This window comes from Musca autumnalis, unplaced genomic scaffold, assembly GCF_047663935.1.
Source record: "Musca autumnalis isolate F117 unplaced genomic scaffold, ASM4766393v1 scaffold_4, whole genome shotgun sequence".
Taxonomy (NCBI): domain Eukaryota; kingdom Metazoa; phylum Arthropoda; class Insecta; order Diptera; family Muscidae; genus Musca; species Musca autumnalis.
The window spans coordinates 179,109,250-179,127,712 of NW_027411977.1; the positions used below are offsets into that span (position 1 = coordinate 179,109,250).

An 18,463-nucleotide genomic window follows, 5' to 3' on the forward strand; every position below is an offset into this window, starting at 1 on the left:
GGCGAAGAAAAGAAAATTGGTTCAGCCGTTTTTGAGTCTATACGGAACATACAAACATACACACAGTATCTAAAAAGGAAAACAATAGTTAACATTCTTTAAAATTGCGACAACAAGTTTTGGCAGATAACACGAAATATTTTAAAGTTCTTGTCGACATTTTCCGTTCAAATTGGATGTTAATTGAATATGAATATAATTGAATATGGGATGAAAGATAGCAAGCAATTGCCCAGGTCCGCTTCAACATAAAAAAGCCCAGGACTTATCTTGGTGCCTCTTTCATCTCAAGTGGACATTGACCCTCTCGCGGTGTCACCTATGGAGATGTCTTTAACATCCGATAAAAGTATAAATTTCACTATAATGAGCTTATATATACCGTGTATTCACCCATAACAACGTTAAAAACTTGGGTTAGGCGTTGGGATTGGGAAAGGCGTCACAACAATGCAAAAAGGTAACGCACTGTATACCTGCCATGATATTAAGCATGAGTTTGGTTGCGGATTTGTAGTTGGTCGGAGGTTAAAACATCTGGTCCCCAGCTTCACGACAGTGAATGAAAGAATTGCTACAATATGGATAAAAGCAAAAATTTTCAACTTCATTTATTTTACGATCGATAAGATGAAATATATGACCCTTGTCCTGCCATGACAATAAAATTATGATATGCGATTTTAATTCCAAAATTTGAAAGGAGAATATCTTTCGCCCAACAATCGGGAAATTAAGTCTCCACTGAGATCTGACAATGGAATGAGGCCGATAGACTTTGCAGCTTCAAAAAACATGGTAGTTGGCAGTACCAGATTTAAGCATCTCGGCATTCAAAGGCTGCCTCCAGACCAAAAAACAAGAAATCAAATTTATCACATTGCGATAGATGGAAGATATTCATCTGGCGTGTTGGAACACCACTTTGTTGCAGCAAAGGTATGTACCTTATTAGACGTAGCAAATAAAGTACGAACAATACAACATGGAATTTGGACATCGCACAGTGTCCGATATTCCAAAAAACCTGGCCAAAAATCGAAAAAAAAGTATCAATTTACACTAAAAAGGGTCAGATATTGTTTATAGGATCCCAGTGCGTGTAGTTATGAAAAAATATATACATTTCTTGTTTAATAAGTGGGTATAAATGCAGGTCGAAGTGACCCTATTTGGAATTTGATTTTTTTTCAATATTTAAGTTGTTTATAAATCTATGATAATATGCAAAATAAACAACGGTTATTAAATATTTCCTTTTTGTAATTGTAATGAAAGGTATGTGAAGCGTGTTTAAGATGTTCAGTGTCGCCAATGAATTGTGCGTTCTTTAATAATTGATGTCCGTACTTGTTAATTTTTTTTTTCACAATAAGTTATGGAAATAGTTGTGAGTAAGATCGAGTTGGGCCGTGTAATTTATCATTTCAGAAAAAAGGAAGGGTTTTTTACCAATTTCCATCGAAACATCCTGCACATATTTGCACTTTTTGTTTTTATGTGATATTTTGTCTTGCAGGTATGTACAGATTTTCTTTCATTCAGAATGTCAGAATATAGTATAGGGTCACTTTCTGGCGTTTGGGTATAATTTGGAGTTTTGGTATATTCTAAGATCTATAGTAAAATTTTATGGCGAACAAATTTCTACAACATTTTGGTCTGATCCGATCACATTTTATAGAAGATTTTAAAGATTTGTGGAAAAAGGGACCGAAAGGACCCCTTTTATGACTCACACGAGGGTTAACTTTTTTAAGAAAAATATTCCTCGCATTCTTGTCAGTATAGTTACCAAAGACATTATACACCTAAAGAGCAAGGAATCCAAGTGATCTTAACCCTGCTACTACGTTAGAAAAAAATCACATACGTTATGTTGGGGTCATTTGATGACCCATTTAGTGAAAAAATTATATAGTATACATTTTAAAAAGGTTTATATGGCGTGGGATGATAGCTTGAAGTGTTTATTAGAGACAATTCTTGTCTGATCACTAATAAATTTAGTAAGGACCCAAAAATTTACATAAATTCGATGTCAATATTATCGTCAAAAAATTTGTCACTGAACTGAAAGCATTAGGATTCGTTGTTATTGAATGTTAAAATTACAACAATAAATATGAATTTGTTGTATTCTTTTTTTATTTTTTGTTTTGATGTCATCTAAAACAAGAAAAATATGTAAGGAAAATGCAAAAAAAATAAAATTAAATTTTGACATGCCACATTATATACGCACGGGGTCATAAAATGACCCTAACATAATATGTGTATACACATGCAATAAATAGACTTCTAAGCACAAAATATTGATGAAACTAATTGATTTCAATAAATCTCAAAAATTCATGCACTGAGTAGGAAGGACTTTTAATTATATCCCACCATTAAGACATACGGTGATGATAAATACGATTTGGGTCATCAAATGACCCCAACGTATAGCAGGGTTAACTCAAATATTTCCAAAACTGTAGAAATGGTGGAAGCTTGCAACCCTATTTTAGTTTCTTCGTTTTTTGGCAAAATTGATACCGTTATTTTCTTGGTATGTAATGCAAATAGAGATTTGGTAACTTATAGTGAAGAGAACATTTTTGTCTTTGACGGCATTCTTCTAAAATGATGCTTTGTATGACAATTTTGCCAAAACTCACATGAAGTACGCCCTTAACCCTAAAATAATTTTGCATATTTCTGGAGTTTAGGTAAGGTATAGAGTTTTGGTGTATTCTAGGACCCATAGTTAAAATTGATGGCGAACAAATTTGTAGAATATTTTGATCCGATAAGATCACATTTTATAGGAGGAGGGACCAAAAAGACCGCTTAAATGACCGCCTGAGGGTTAAATAATATCAGAAATGTAATCAGCGGCCCGAAAAACATAAGAACCAAAGGTTAGGTCAAAATCCATTCATTTTTAGAGTTTTTCGGAAAATCGGACACTGTGCATCGGTTAGATGCAGTCACAACAGATAGCCACAGTATATTCCACTCAACTGGCCCAATTGCTAAATCAAAGCACTTCTCGCCCCGATAACGTATCAGATCAATGGCAAAGTTTTGCCGCTTCCATGAAAACATCCGCAAAATCCTTACTTCGGTACAAAAGAACTCATGGTATGACCAGGAGTGTCGTGCTGCTATCGAAGAGAAGTATTTGGCATATACGGCTACTCTACAATCAGTACCACGAGAGTGGTATCGGGAGAAAAGAGAGAGAAGAAATTTTACGCAGAAAAATAGAAATGCAAAAGCGGGACCGCGAAAAAAATTGAGATGTACAAGAACCAGAATTAAGTCCGAAAAGTCTACCAATGAGCGAAACATCAAACAGGTGGTTTTGGTACAGGCACATCCTCATGTAGTCAACAGCAAGGTAAAAGGTAAAATCTGTGTGGTCGAGATATGGAGCATTTGTCCAAACATTTGGTATCCAATACTTAAACCGGCTGAAGAATAATAAGGGAACAGGTACTGATGGCTTACCAGCCGAGATGTTCAAGCCGGAGGCCACACGCGGATAAGGTGTATCAGCTGGTTAGCACAATCTGATAGGAAGAAAACGTACCCGACGATTGGAACCTGAGTATCCTGTGTCCCGTACACAAGATATGAGATGAGACTGTGTGCTTTAATTATAGGGTTTGCTCCCTATTGGTTATAAAATAGTGTCAGGAATATTTTGCGAAGGACTAAAGCCTATGGTCTACGAAATAATTGGGCAATACCAATGCGGCTTTCCTGGAAAATACCCTTTGTTGTCTATTATAGAACTGCCTTTGACAACCCTTTACGTTCAATCTTACTCCAAGTCATGTCTGAATTTGGTATGACTGCGAAGCTCTTTCGGCTTTGTAAAATGACTTTAACTGATGCTCGGTTCTCAGATAAAGTAGGAAAGAAGTACCAAAAAAGGTTTCAGACAAGGAGACAGCATTTCTTGTGATCTCTTCAACATGCTACTGGAAAAGGTTATACGAGATTCAAACGTCAAAAGAAATGGCATAATATACGATATTGACATCCTTTGTCGATCATTAAATAAGCAATTTATACCTTAAAGAAGGTTAAAGGAGAATCTGCTAAAATGGGACTGGCAGTAGACGGCGAAAAGACCAAGCTGATGGTATCGATGACAAAATGAGTCCTAGAACTCGGACTAACTGTGGAAGTTACTTCATATATGTAAATATGCCATATATGTCATATATGTAAATGAGATAATTACAGTCTTCGTCTACCTCGGCACCGCCATATACACAACAAACAACATCAGTTGTGAAATAAGAAGAATAATAGTACGCTTACAGATGCTACATTGGCTTAAGTAAAAAGTTTAAAAATAAAGCCACATCTAGTCAAACAAAAATAACACTTTACAAAACGCGGGGTACTTGTGCAAGCTAATAAGGCAGTGCTTGTTGTGTTTGGGAGAAAAATTCGTCGAAAGATCTACGGACCAATCTGCGTTGACCGTGAATATCGACGTAGTATGATTAACGAGCTGTATCTGCTATACGACATCAGTATACATAGTTAAACATATAACAAGTGAGCCAAGGCTACAGTCGGGTCGGGGCAGACTATGTGATACCATACACTACTACCCCTGTGAATAAGCTTTTGACTGTTAAAATCCAAATATTGAAATTGGGATAGCTTAGTGCCTTTGCTCTGAATAACTTCATTAATACAGGTCAATTTTGTTGAAACGCATTTAAGTGCATCGTCAGCACAACTCAAATAAAAAAGTGGAAAAGTGGGAATTACGCCAACCGTCAATAGGTTTCTTTCTCTGTGAGACCCCCATCAACCTCCAAAATTTTGTGAGGATTCGATCAAAATTCCGACATGTAGTTTGCTTGCACCAAAAGTGGAAAAAGGGATGCATTACCGACTATTGCGATATCTCTGTTGTTTGACCACCTATGACAACCTACTTCACATCGTTGTAAAGGAGATATTTTCTACTTTCCTTGCCTTGCTTTCGATATACCTCTTACAGAAGAGAGATATTAGCTTTGAAATTAAACGTTGGCCTTTTCTCCAAATAAGTTTTTTCAAATTCCGACCCCTGAATAATATCCGACCATTACCAAAATCAATAGGCTTTTTCCCCTGTGGGACCCCCATTAACACCCAAAATTTCGTAACGATATAATCAAAATGCAAAAAATTTGAAAAATGGGATGTATGGCCGACTATTGTGATATCTCCGTTATTTTGGCCACCTTCGCCAAACTGCTTTACATCATTGTAAAGATGGGATTTTCTACTTTCATATTCAGACTTCGTTTTTGGAAGGTCCCCAACCAAAGCTGTGATATTCGTTATTATTATTAAAATCGCAAAAATGAAAATTTGGGTTCTATTAGCGGCTATTGCGATATCTTCGTTGTTCGACCCCCTACGACAGCCTCCGTTACATCGTTGCAAAGGTGATATTTTCTACTTTCATTAGCTTTTGATATACCCATATAGAATCGGAGAAATAAAATGTTGACTTTTTCTCCAAATAAGTTTTTTGCCCATTCCGACACCTGAATATTATCCGACCATCACCAAAATCAATCGGCTTCTTCCCCTCCGGGACCTTCATCAACACCCAACGATCTGATTAAAATTGCGACCTGTAGCGTGATTACAAAGTTTAGATGGACAGACGGACGGACACACATAGCTAGATCGACTCAGCTCGTCGAGACATTCATTTTGGTATATACATTGTATAGCAGAAAGAGTGACATACATACATACGTACGTAAAATAATGATAACTAATATTGCCAGGTATTGCAAACATTTAGTTACCCTGAACCGCCCCTCGGTATACATTCTTAAGTATAGGCATTAAATTGTTTCCAACTTTTCCTCGTTTCCACAGTAGTGGTAATAGTTGTCACAAATTAGTCAGTTGTTATTGCTTTAGACAAATTTCCCATCAAGTCTCAAATGACCTGGATTTATGTGAGAACTCCTCTAGCCGGATGAATCGGTAGGAAATAGATTTCCGTTGTCTTTTTTAGCCTCTTTTTACAGTTAAGACTATGGTGCTAAAATGGGGACGTGAAAATATATTTATGGTGTTCTTTTCAATTAGGGTCTATACACGAGTACGCTTACCATTATCTGAGGTATGCATATTCTCTTGTCAGTAAAGTTGCTCAAACTCTTTACTTTATTCCTATGAGATCATCCAAGATTGTAAGTATAATTTTGTTGTCTGAGCGATATTAAACCTTCCTTGAAGTGAATATTTTCATATCATAGTTTATTTTGGGAAACCTAACGCCGATACGAAATCTCATCCTGAATTCCAAGGTTTAAAATCAGCCTCCGACAGTTGCTTCGTACCTTTCATCGCTAAGTTTAGTTTTTTTGGAATCTCTTTAGGTATTTGCCGCGGTCCAGTTGTGAGAACATACTTTGTGATTTATTTATTCAAATTTTTTTACACAATTTAAATTTAAAAATATTGTCTATTTCGTCAACCATTGTGTTACACGTACTGACTGAAACATAGGAAACTCTGAAGATTGGTTTTAAAATAATTTCAATAGGTGTACATACAAATTGTTCTAATGATGCGTTTCTTTTTCCGTTGTCTGTATCGGGAAGATAACAATTAAAATGTTATCATATAATGGATATTGTTTGGTTCGATGTCTTGCAAAAACATATTTTCTTTTTATTGATTGTTTGATAAAAACAATATCTTAGTGTGTTTCTGTAAATGTATGTTATTAGTCTACGATTCGAGATATCAAATTAAATTTGAACAAAAAATATTATGTTCGAAAATAACAGAATTTCATTATTCTGATAATGGAATGGAATGGAAATGGAGGAATTTCATTTGTTATTTGTTACAATTTGAAAAAGAAATGTACTTTGATTTTTGAATTTGGTATAAAAAATTTTGGCAATAAAACAATATGTATATATTTTTTGAATTTGATTTTTAAATTATAAATAAAATATTTCGAATAACAAGTACAATTTTTATCTTTAAAATAATAATAAAAATTCAAAATGTTTCGAATTGCAAATGGATAACAAATGACACCTTACAAATTATAACTAAAATCTTTCAAACTACATCTGAAAGGTTGTAGTTTCGGGCGGTGGTAAACCCAACCATCATTCCACTAAGTAGATCCATTTGTCCTATTTTAAAATACGAACATCACTGCAGATATAACAGACAGACGAACGAGCATAACTAAATCGACAACCCATGCCATGGCGAATGCCATCAGAACAAAAACCATCACCCCGATAATAAATTACCGGATGAAAACTACAGCTATTCCCTAGCATCGCACAACGAAAATACTATCATAAATATACTTATCAACCATCGAATTTTCTCTTTTGGAAATTTTATTTTATATTCATCTTTATTTTATTGTAGAACAGAGTGAGGCAAACATCAACAATTTTAGCAAATTTGTTGTCAAAGTGTGAGTGCATCGGTTAATATGTGTGTGTGGGTAGAGAAAACACATTTTACTGTGAGACCATGAGAATTCTTTACCCTCACACTACTCTAAAATGTTAAATATTCTTCGGGAAATCACATGAGTTGATAGCAGGATTAAATACCAATCCGCTAGAACATGGTCTTACGATTTCACATTCGCATTGGCATATAATATAATTGCTTGGAGATGAATCATCGGCAAATACTGTACCGTCACGTTGGTGTAGACATTTTCCCGAACTTTCACATGCATGGCCTGATGGACCTGCTGATGGTCCTGTTGGAGGTGCATTATCCCAAGGACATTTTACATTTTCCGGATAATCACATTGCCTGGTATTAACATTGTATAACAGATTATTGGGACAACTAAAGATGAATGCACAGTGAGATACGCATATATAGTACTGAGCACATGTACCATTAACGAAGCCATTATCGTTGTCTGATTTATTCTGACAAATAGTTGAATTATTTGGACAATTGTTTGGAGTTGGGGGAATACTAGGAGTTCCAGGTGTTTCTGATGTTGGAGTTCCAGGAGTACCGGGCGTGCCAAGGGTACCTGGTGTTGGAGTTCCAGGAGTGCCAGGGGTGTCTGCCGTTGGGGTTCCAGGAGTTCCAGGTGTATCCGCAGTTGGAGTTCCAGGAGTACCTGGTGTGTCTGCCGTTGGGGTTCCAGGAGTATTGCCAGTTGGTGTTCCAGGAGTTCCAGGAGTGCCGGGGGTGCCAGGAGTTTCCGCTGTTGGTGTGCCAGGAGTACTGGGTGTATCACCCGTTGGAGTGCCAGGTGTATCTCCCGTTGGAGTGCCAGGTGTTCCGGGTGTGCCAGGAGTTTCGCCAGTTGGTGTTCCAGGGGTGCCGGGTGTGCCAGGAGTATTGTCAGTCGGTGTTCCAGGAGTACCAGGTGTATCACCCGTTGGAGTGCCAGGTGTTCCGGGTGTGCCAGGAGTATCGCCAGTTGGTGTTCCAGGAGTTCCGGGTGTGTCTGCAGTTGGTGTGCCGGGTGTGCCAGGAGTATTGTCAGTCGGTGTTCCAGGAGTACCAGGTGTATCACCCGTTGGAGAGCCGGGTGTGCCAGGAGTATCGCCAGTTGGTGTTCCAGGGGTGCCGGGTGTGCCAGGAGTATTGTCAGTCGGTGTTCCAGGAGTACCAGGTGTATCACCCGTTGGAGTGCCAGGTGTTCCGGGTGTGCCAGGAGTATCGCCTGTTGGTGTTCCAGGAGTTCCGGGTGTGTCTGCAGTTGGTGTGCCGGGTGTGCCAGGAGTATTGTCAGTCGGTGTTCCAGGAGTACCAGGTGTATCACCCGTTGGAGTGCCAGGTGTTCCGGGTGTGCCAGGAGTATCGCCAGTTGGTGTTCCAGGAGTTCCGGGTGTGTCTGCAGTTGGTGTGCCGGGTGTGCCAGGAGTATTGTCAGTCGGTTTTCCAGGAGTACCAGGTGTATCACCCGTTGGAGTGCCAGGTGTTCCGGGTGTGCCAGGAGTATCGCCAGTTGGTGTTCCAGGGGTGCCGGGTGTGCCAGGAGTATTGTCAGTCGGTGTTCCAGGAGTACCAGGTGTATCACCCGTTGGAGTGCCAGGTGTTCCGGGTGTGCCAGGAGTATCGCCTGTTGGTGTTCCAGGAGTTCCGGGTGTGTCTGCAGTTGGTGTGCCGGGTGTGCCAGGAGTATTGTCAGTCGGTGTTCCAGGAGTACCAGGTGTATCACCCGTTGGAGTGCCAGGTGTTCCGGGTGTGCCAGGAGTATCGCCAGTTGGTGTTCCAGGAGTTCCGGGTGTGTCTGCAGTTGGTGTGCCGGGTGTGCCAGGAGTATTGTCAGTCGGTGTTCCAGGAGTACCAGGTGTATCACCCGTTGGAGTGCCAGGTGTTCCGGGTGTGCCAGGAGTATCGCCAGTTGGTGTTCCAGGGGTGCCGGGTGTGCCAGGAGTATTGTCAGGCGGTGTTCCAGGAGTACCAGGTGTATCACCCGTTGGAGTGCCAGGTGTTCCGGGTGTGCCAGGAGTATCGCCTGTTGGTGTTCCAGGAGTTCCGGGTGTGTCTGCAGTTGGTGTGCCGGGTGTGCCAGGAGTATTGTCAGTCGGTGTTCCAGGAGTACCAGGTGTATCACCCGTTGGAGTGCCAGGTGTTCCGGGTGTGCCAGGAGTGCCGGGTGTGTCTGCAGTTGGTGTGCCGGGTGTGCCAGGAGTATTGTCAGTCGGCGTTCCAGGAGTACCAGGTGTATCACCCGTTGGAGTGCCAGGTGTTCCGGGTGTGCCAGGAGTATTGTCAGTTGGTGTTCCAGGAGTGCCGGGTGTGTCTGCAGTTGGTGTGCCGGGTGTGCCAGGACTATTGTCAGTCGGTGTTCCAGGAGTACCAGGTGTATCACCCGTTGGAGTGCCAGGTGTTCCGGGTGTGCCAGGAGTATTGTCAGTTGGTGTTCCAGGAGTGCCGGGTGTGTCTGCAGTTGGTGTGCCGGGTGTGCCAGGAGTATTGTCAGTCGGTGTTCCAGGAGTACCAGGTGTGCTGTTGTCAGTCGGTGTTCCAGGGGTACCAGGTGTGCCAGGAGTATCGCCACTTGGTGTTCCCGGAGTGCCGGGTGTGCCGGGTGTGCCAGGAGTATTGTCAGTCGGGGTTCCAGGAGTACCGGGTGTATCACCCGTTGGAGTGCCAGGTGTTCCGGGTGTGCCAGGAGTATTGTCAGTTGGTGTTCCCGGAGTGCCGGGTGTGTCTGCAGTTGGTGTGCCGGGTGTGCCAGGAGTATTGTCAGTCGGTGTTCCAGGAGTACCAGGCGTATCACCCGTGGGAGTGCCAGGTGTTCCGGGAGTGGCAGGAGTTGGTGTTCCTGGAGTACCAGGTGTGCCAGGAGTATCGCCAGTTGGTGTTCCAGGAGTGCCGGGTGTGTCTGGTGTTGGAGTTCCAGGTGTACCAGGAGTATCGCTAGTTGGTGTTCCCGGAGTACCGGGTGTGCCAGGAGTGTTGTCAGTCGGTGTACCAGGGGTACCAGGTGTGCCAGGAGTACCGGGTGTATTACAATTTGGGGTGTCAGGTGTTCCGGGTGTGCCAGGAGTTTCAGCTGTTGGAGTTCCAGGTGTGCCAGGAGTATCGCCAGTTGGTGTTCCCGGAGTACCGGGTGTGCCAGGAGTATTGTCAGTCGGTGTTCCAGGAGTGCCGGGTGTGCCAGGAGTATCGCCAGTTGGTGTTCCAGGAGTGCCGGGTGTGTCTGGTGTTGGTGTGCCGGGTGTGCCAGGGGTATTGTCAGTGGGTGTTCCAGGAGTACCAGGCGTATCACCCGTGGGAGTGCCAGGTGTTCCGGGAGTGGCAGGAGTTGGTGTTCCTGGAGTACCAGGTGTGCCAGGAGTATCGCCAGTTGGTGTTCCAGGAGTGCCGGGTGTGTCTGGTGTTGGAGTTCCAGGTGTACCAGGAGTATCGCTAGTTGGTGTTCCCGGAGTACCGGGTGTGCCAGGAGTGTTGTCAGTCGGTGTTCCAGGGGTACCAGGTGTGCCAGGAGTACCGGGTGTATTACAAGTTGGGGTGTCAGGTGTTCCGGGTGTGCCAGGAGTTTCAGCTGTTGGAGTTCCAGGTGTACCGGGTGTGCCAGGAGTATTGTCAGTCGGTGTTCCAGGAGTACCAGGTGTATCACCCGTTGGAGTGCCAGGTGTTCCGGGTGTGCCAGGAGTATCGCCAGTTGGTGTTCCAGGAGTGCCGGGTGTGTCTGCAGTTGGTGTTCCGGGTGTGCCAGGAGTATCGCCAGTTGGTGTTCCCGGAGTACCGGGTGTGCCAGGAGTGTTGTCAGTCGGTGTTCCAGGGGTACCAGGTGTGCCAGGAGTATCGCCACTTGGTGTTCCAGGAGTGCCGGGTGTATTACAAGTTGGGGTGTCAGGTGTTCCGGGTGTGCCAGGAGTTTCAGCTGTTGGAGTTCCAGGTGTACCAGGTGTGCCAGGAGTATCGCCAGTTGGTGTTCCCGGAGTACCGGGTGTGCCAGGAGTATTGTCAGTCGGTGTTCCAGGAGTGCCGGGTGTGTCTGGTGTTGGAGTTCCAGGTGTACCAGGTGTGCCAGGATTATTGTCAGTAGGTATTCCTGGAGTGCCGGGTGTGTCTGCCGTTGGAGTTCCAGGTGTACCAGGTGTGCCAGGAGTATCGCCAGTTGGTGTTCCCGGAGTACCGGGTGTGCCAGGAGTATTGTCAGTCGGTGTTCCGGGAGTGCCAGGTGTACCGGGTGTTTCTGCAGTTGGTGTTCCGGGAGTATCGTTTGTTGAAGTGCCAGGTGTTGGGGTATCAGGTGGACAAGGTGGTCGCGATGTTCCCGGAGTGCCAGGTGATTCGCCTGTTGGTGTGCCTGGGGTTCCAGGTGTGGGAGGAGTGTCATCTGCTGGAGTTCCCGGTGTGGCCGGAGTATCAGCGGTTGGTGTTCCTGGTGGACGGGTTGTATCCGGTGTGCTTGGAGTTGGATAGGTCGCTGGACAAGAACAACCACACACCGAACTACAGTACACACAATCGCTCTCAGTGAACAAGGATGTTCTTAAAAGAAGAGGATCGCAGGCAGCATATTCTCTTCTCTGGCAGACCGATGTCAGCCGATTGAAATGATATCCATTGGGGCATTTATATATGGATTTTGTTCTTCCATTTACACATAATATGTAACGCGAACAATCAGCTGGATGCACTAATTTTGTTCCACTTGGTTGGTCTTTGCACACATCTAGGGTCCAAACACCGTGAAGTGGGGCGACACCCAATAATAAGTACAGAAATATGACTAATGCAGAAAATATTCAATAGATAAATTTATGGGCAAAAAAGGTCACAACAAATTAGTTACCATTGGTCATATTTTTATTTTGTTGCTTCTGTTCGAAGTTTCTATCAATTTATTTCCAGCAAATCTGAGAATGTCTTTTATACAAATTATTGCCAATAATACTGTTGAGGTTTTTTCCGGTCTACGCCTTTTATATCGCCTAATTGCGGAACGTATCAATTTGATAAAAATAAATAATGATGCTATAACGACCATTAAGACATGATTCTTATCAATTACGAAGTGACATGTTAGTTGCAAATGTTAAATGGCAAATTTCTTGTTGTTGGTAATTGCTGCTGAAACAATATTGTTTTTATTTCCAAATGTTTACCTAAAGAATAAAATATTTCACAACATATTAGTAATCTTTCACTTTTTATTTTCCATATTGGTATGTAACCCATATAAATAAATATCGACCTTGAAATGCAGTCGGACGTCGATTACCCGTGATGGTCGGGACCGGAGGCATTACCGATAATCGAGTCAATGTTTTTATGCATTTTTGAACATGTTTTTAAGTAAAAATGGCATTGTATTCTACACATTTTTGCACTAATAATTAATGACACTGTGCAACAAAATGGAGCTCGAGGTCTGGGGGTGGAAAATTCCTTTTGGGGGTGAAAGCCCTTGATAAGTATATACATATTCCCAAAGGGCAGATGCGCCGTGAGTCGAACTTTTGAGTTATGTCGTGATGAATTTTTCACTGGAGACCCTATAAGCCATCAGAAATTAGCGTTATATCTTTGTTCGCTGTTGTTTTGGCTTATTTTTGATATAACATGTCTTCAGTCAAAATTAATGAGGAACTTTTTCGTAGAACATTTCGACTTTGTAACTCGCTTCCTTCCATGTCCTTTTCGTACTTTATTTCAAGAACCGCAATAAAAGTACCAGAAGATGAAATTTTTCAGCTTCGATATATTCTGCAAAAATGTCGCTCAAAAAATTTTAGGTACGGCTTTCATTGACAACTTATCGATATTTTCGCGTTTTCATGGTCCATTTTGCATTTACCCTGTTTTTGTTCAGAGAAAAACTATATTTTGTTTTTTTTTTTTTTTTTTTTTTGGTTGTTGGAATATGTATACAGAATAAACAAAAACACAAATCGTAGTTTTTTCTGAACAAATACAGGGTAAATGCAAAAAGGACCATGAAAACGCGACAATATCGAAAAGTTGTCAATGAGAGCCGTACCTAAAATTTTTTGAGCGACATTTTTGCAGAATATGTCGAAGCTGAAAAATGTCATCTTCTGGTACTTTTATTGCGGTTCTTGAAATAAAGGACGAAAAGGACATGGAAGGAAGCGAGTTACAAAGTCGAAATGTTCTACGAAAAAGTTCCTCATTAGATTTGACTGAAGACATGTCATATCAAAAATAAGCAAGAACAACAGCGAACAAAGATATAACGCTAATTTCTGATGGCTTATAGGGTCTCCAGTGAAAAATTATTCGCGCCATAACTCAAAAGTTCGACTCACGGCGGATCTGCCCTTTGGGGTTATGTATGTACTCATCAAGGGCTTTCACCCCCAAAAGGAATTTTCCAACAGCCAAAATTTCGGTTCACAGTGTTATTAAATTAATATTATATTTGTTAAAGCAAAGACATGAAATAACATTAAGAATTAGAATTTACATCTCCATAAAAAATATTTCGAGAACAAAAAGTAATGTATTACATTTTGTTACTACATACGTCACTATTTAAAATTAATCTTTTGATGTTCTTTGTTTTTGCATTTTCGTCCTATCAGTTACAAGCTTCTCTTGTATTCGGTAAACTTGCAATTGACCTTGAAGTCCAACAATGTTGTAGAAGCATGTTTTATTTTTGGAAGAATTATTTAATCATCATTAGATTCATTTTAACTAACTTTGTGTCATGGTTCTTGTCATGTCATAAATACACAACAGGAGATTTTTTATTATATTTTATTATTTTTATTTTGTTGATTAATCAAATTAATGGAAAGTCGTCTTTTACTCCCGGATAATGGAGTTTAGAACGAATAATAGAGGTAATAGAAAAGTCGAAAAGGTCGTAAGTCCACAGGAAAATGTATACTTTAAAAGAATACTACAGCTAATGTAGTTCAGATATAATGTTTATCGTCATCCATGGTTGGGGTACGGAGCCTGTGGACCAAACTTTTGAACAAAAATGTGATAATTTCTATATTGCAACGAAAATTTACATTTGAAATCTATTTTCCCCTTTAAACGAACTGATTATGAAAGATGGACTTCTGGCCTTTTCATTAATACAAATTGGGATGCTGTATGTGTTCAAATTCCTCATATATTTGTAAAATTTGTAAAAAATTAAAATTTTTACTGTTTTTACTGTCGTATATCTTACTTTATCAACTGGTAATTTGTGGTTTCTCTAGGGACATTTATTCACATAACGAGATTAGTTTGTATTCTGAATTCAATAAAGTAATACCTTCTAACGGACGGGTAAGTGCAATGTTGCGGGAATCTGCCCGAGCGCCCAGTTTCACAAGATTGTAAACACCAAATACAAAATTTAGAAAATTCAATTTATTCAATGTATTTGTATGTTGAAATTCCTAATTGAGGAATAATTATAAATTAAAATATATGTAAATAGGGGTAAAGTTTTTCATGTTTATAATTACTTTTTAGTATGAAACATAGCGCGAAAAATTATAATTGTTTTACAAATTGAGTCTTTTAAAAATCCAAAGTTCAAAGTTAAATTAATGGCGATTTAGCGCTACAAATGACTTAGATTTTTCTGACATTGAAATGACTTACATAGCTTTTTCTAATTGAGATTACAATAATTCGATAACTACGATAAGTTTAGCTATAGTTCATCAATTGACCGCGGCGCTATCATCATGTCGCTGTGTAGTTGATAAGTTGGCCAACAGTGGCGCTAACAACCCCGCCGCAGTATGGCAAGAAAGATTCGCAGCCCTACTCCTTATTTGAAGCCACGTCGAGTAAGGCTAATCTTGCCACTGGTCCTTCTAGCACACCCCTAGACGTCATAATCTTCGCTCTACGAACTTGCCCATCAGCTGCAACTGTAGTCTCCAACACTTTTCCCCTGGGCAACACGTTTCTCGGGAACGAAGGGTCAACCACAACAACAAATCGCCTTTACTGAAGGGTTTACTGTTTTCAAACCACTTGGTGCGACATGTAAGTGATGGCAAATACTCAGACAGCCATCTTTTCCAAAAATTTTGAGCATACATCTGCGATTGCAACCAGCTGTTCTTAACCACCACGCCGGAGTCATCATACTCAGCTAATGGTTTCATCCCATTTGAGCTCCCTAATAGTAGATGGTTAGGAGTTAATGCCTCTTGATTTTCGTTGTCTATTGGCACATAGGTAAGTGGTCGAGAATTTACAATATTTTCGACCTCTGCCATCATACTTCGAATTGTCTCATCATTGACCGATATCGACGGCATTATTTTATAGAGAACGGTTTTAATAGAACGTACCACCATCTAAAAAATGAGAAAGTTTATAAAGAGAGCTATTTTAGCTAATTTTACCACAACCCTTTAGCGTTGTTATTTCTTCAAAATATTTATCCATCTGAGCTTGCTTAAGAAGAACGATCTCCGCTTTATGTAGTTCGTGTTGAGATATGTTTCTCGGAATTACACGATTTTTTAGTTTGTTTACATAATGTATGACGTAGGCGACCGATCTTAACGCTCTACGCCACTGCGAAAAACGCTCAATTTGGATCAAGTGGTCAATTTCCTTTACATGAAGCAAATGTTGTTTAAGTTCACAGTCAACGTTAGCCATTATGCCATTTTGTGTCGGCCACAAACTTGGATCTTCTTTCAAAAAACTGGGACCAGTTTGCCATGTACTATTATTTGATAAATCGGGCCCCTTTTAGACCACTTTTTTGCTTCATCTGCTACAGTTAATTTGCCAGAAATCCATCGCCAGTCGTCTAAATCAGTAGTTTCGAGAATTTCACTCTCACGAAAGGCTACAAATTGATGATACCTTTTTTGATCTGACTTCAGCCAACTAATGACTGTTTTAGAATCAGACCAGTAAACCATTTGGCTGAGTTTTATAGTTGTACTCTTTTTGATGCTATTAGCAAAACGTGAAGCAATTACTGCGGCCATTAATTCCAAACGGGGAATAGAGGCTACTCTTAATGGGGCAACTCTGGTTTTTGACCCAACAAGAGACACAACGACATCGTTACCATTCGAAATCCTAAAATAGGAAACTGCTGCATAGCCATTCTCGCTGGCATCAGCAAAGGTGTGCAACTGAACATCAAAATTTTTATAATCACTAAACTTTTGGAGGTAACACCGTGGTATTGAAATGTTTTTAATTTCTGGCAAGAATGATAGCCATTTGGACCATTTTGCCATGTGATGGGGTTGTATTTCTTCATCCCATGTTACGCCGCTTCTCCATACATCCTGCAGTATTATTTTTAAGTACATTAAATAGTGCCCAAGAAGTCCTAAAGGATCGTATATTGACATCAAGAATCTTAATAATTCGCGTTTTGAGGGAACTTTGTTTTCTATCAATATATTGTTGGCAATACTGGGTGAAAGTTTAAACGTGAAAGTGTCATCTAATGATTTCCAGAAAACACCAAGTACCTTCTCTATCTCTATTTCATTTCCGAGATTAAGACTCTTTTGTTGTCGACCATTGCTATCATTCATGGCAGCCAAAACATTTTTATTATTACAAATCCAGTTTCTTATGTTGAAACCAGCCATTCCGTGAATATATTTAACGTTTTGAGCTAAAGTAATAGCCTCTTCTACTGTGTCAACAGAATCCAAATAGTCATCGACATAGTGATTGTTTTTTATAGCCCCTACTGCAGTTGGGTATTTACCATTAAATTTATCGGCATTACTATTTTTAACGTACTGCGAGATGCAAGGCGAACAAGGCGCTCCAAAAATCATCACGTTCATAACATAGACGTCAGGTTCTCCGTCTCTCTCGCCACGCCATAGAAATCGCTGAGCATTACGATCCTCTTCCCTTATAAACACCTGGTGAAACATCTGCTCTATATCACCACAGATGGCTATTGCTTTTTCACGAAAACGAATAAGAATTGAGGGAAGGGAACACAACATATCTGGGCCTTTCAGCAACATATCATTTAACGAAAGTCCAGAGGCTCTCGCGGCTGCATCCCATACGATTCTTGTTTTTCCTGGCTTGTTTTCATTAAAAACTGGGAAAATTGGCAAATACCATACCTTTTTCTCTTTGGTTGGCGTTATATGATCATTCTCGATCTTGGTTATGTAGCCTTTTGAAATATATTCAGCAATGGTTTTGTTAAAAATTTCGTTTAATATACTATCATTTTTTAATTTTTTGTCTAAACATTTGTACCTCTTCAGTGCCGTATGGTAACTGTTTGGCATTTCTACATTGTCGTCTCGCCACAACAATGAAGTTTCATAGTGCCCATCACCTCGTTGTATGGTATGCTGCTTTAGGATAGACATGGCTTTCTCTTCGTCTTTACTCATCACGGTTATTGCATTATCTACACAGGCAGTTTCTAAAGAGTAGTATTTTCTCATTAAGTCAGATAGAATTTTATTATTGCTCTATAACAGGGGTGAGCTCGCCTGTGTGCTAGCACACAGCCAACGTACTCTTAGTTTTTCGTGAACCATTAACAATTAAAAGTTTATGCAATTTTTAATTTAAATTTTTTAATAATTTGCATTGTGGACGATTTTAGACAACATTAATGTTTAAAAAATGTTGAAATAAGTAATGAAACACCAAGAAAAATTAAATATTAATTCTCTCTTAAATTTCCCTCTCTCTCCATTTTGCTCAGCCCTACTCTATAAACTTACTTTTCATTGCGCCGTAAATGAACCATCCAAGACGTGTACGAATTTCTACAGGTTCATGGACGTTACCTTCTTTAATATTGTTGTAAACGCATAGATTGGAGTTGTTCAAACCAATTAATAATCGAGGTGTAGCATCCACATAACTTTTTACAGGTAACCCAGCCAAGTGAGGAAAATCATTTACGAGTTTTTCAATATCGAGAGTTTGCTTTGGCAAAGAGAGATGTTTTACTGTTCGAACATTTACTGTATGAACCTTTTTATTGGGACCAGCAACATTTACACAAAGTCTG

The 18,463-nt window shown here is 40.4% G+C and overlaps 1 protein-coding gene across 1 annotated transcript; it reads right to left on the bottom strand.

The window, feature by feature from the left end:
* Positions 1-7,376: 7,376 nt before the first annotated feature.
* On the bottom strand, positions 7,377-12,452 carry LOC141403844 (uncharacterized). The gene is made up of 2 exons (XM_073986870.1): positions 12,296-12,452; positions 7,377-12,232 (listed from the first exon to the last, which is right to left on the bottom strand). The coding sequence occupies exons 1-2, from the start codon at positions 12,303-12,305 to the stop codon at positions 7,569-7,571; spliced, it is 4,674 nt and encodes a 1,557-aa protein (XP_073842971.1). The 5' UTR covers positions 12,306-12,452; the 3' UTR covers positions 7,377-7,568.
* Positions 12,453-18,463: the final 6,011 nt, after the last annotated feature.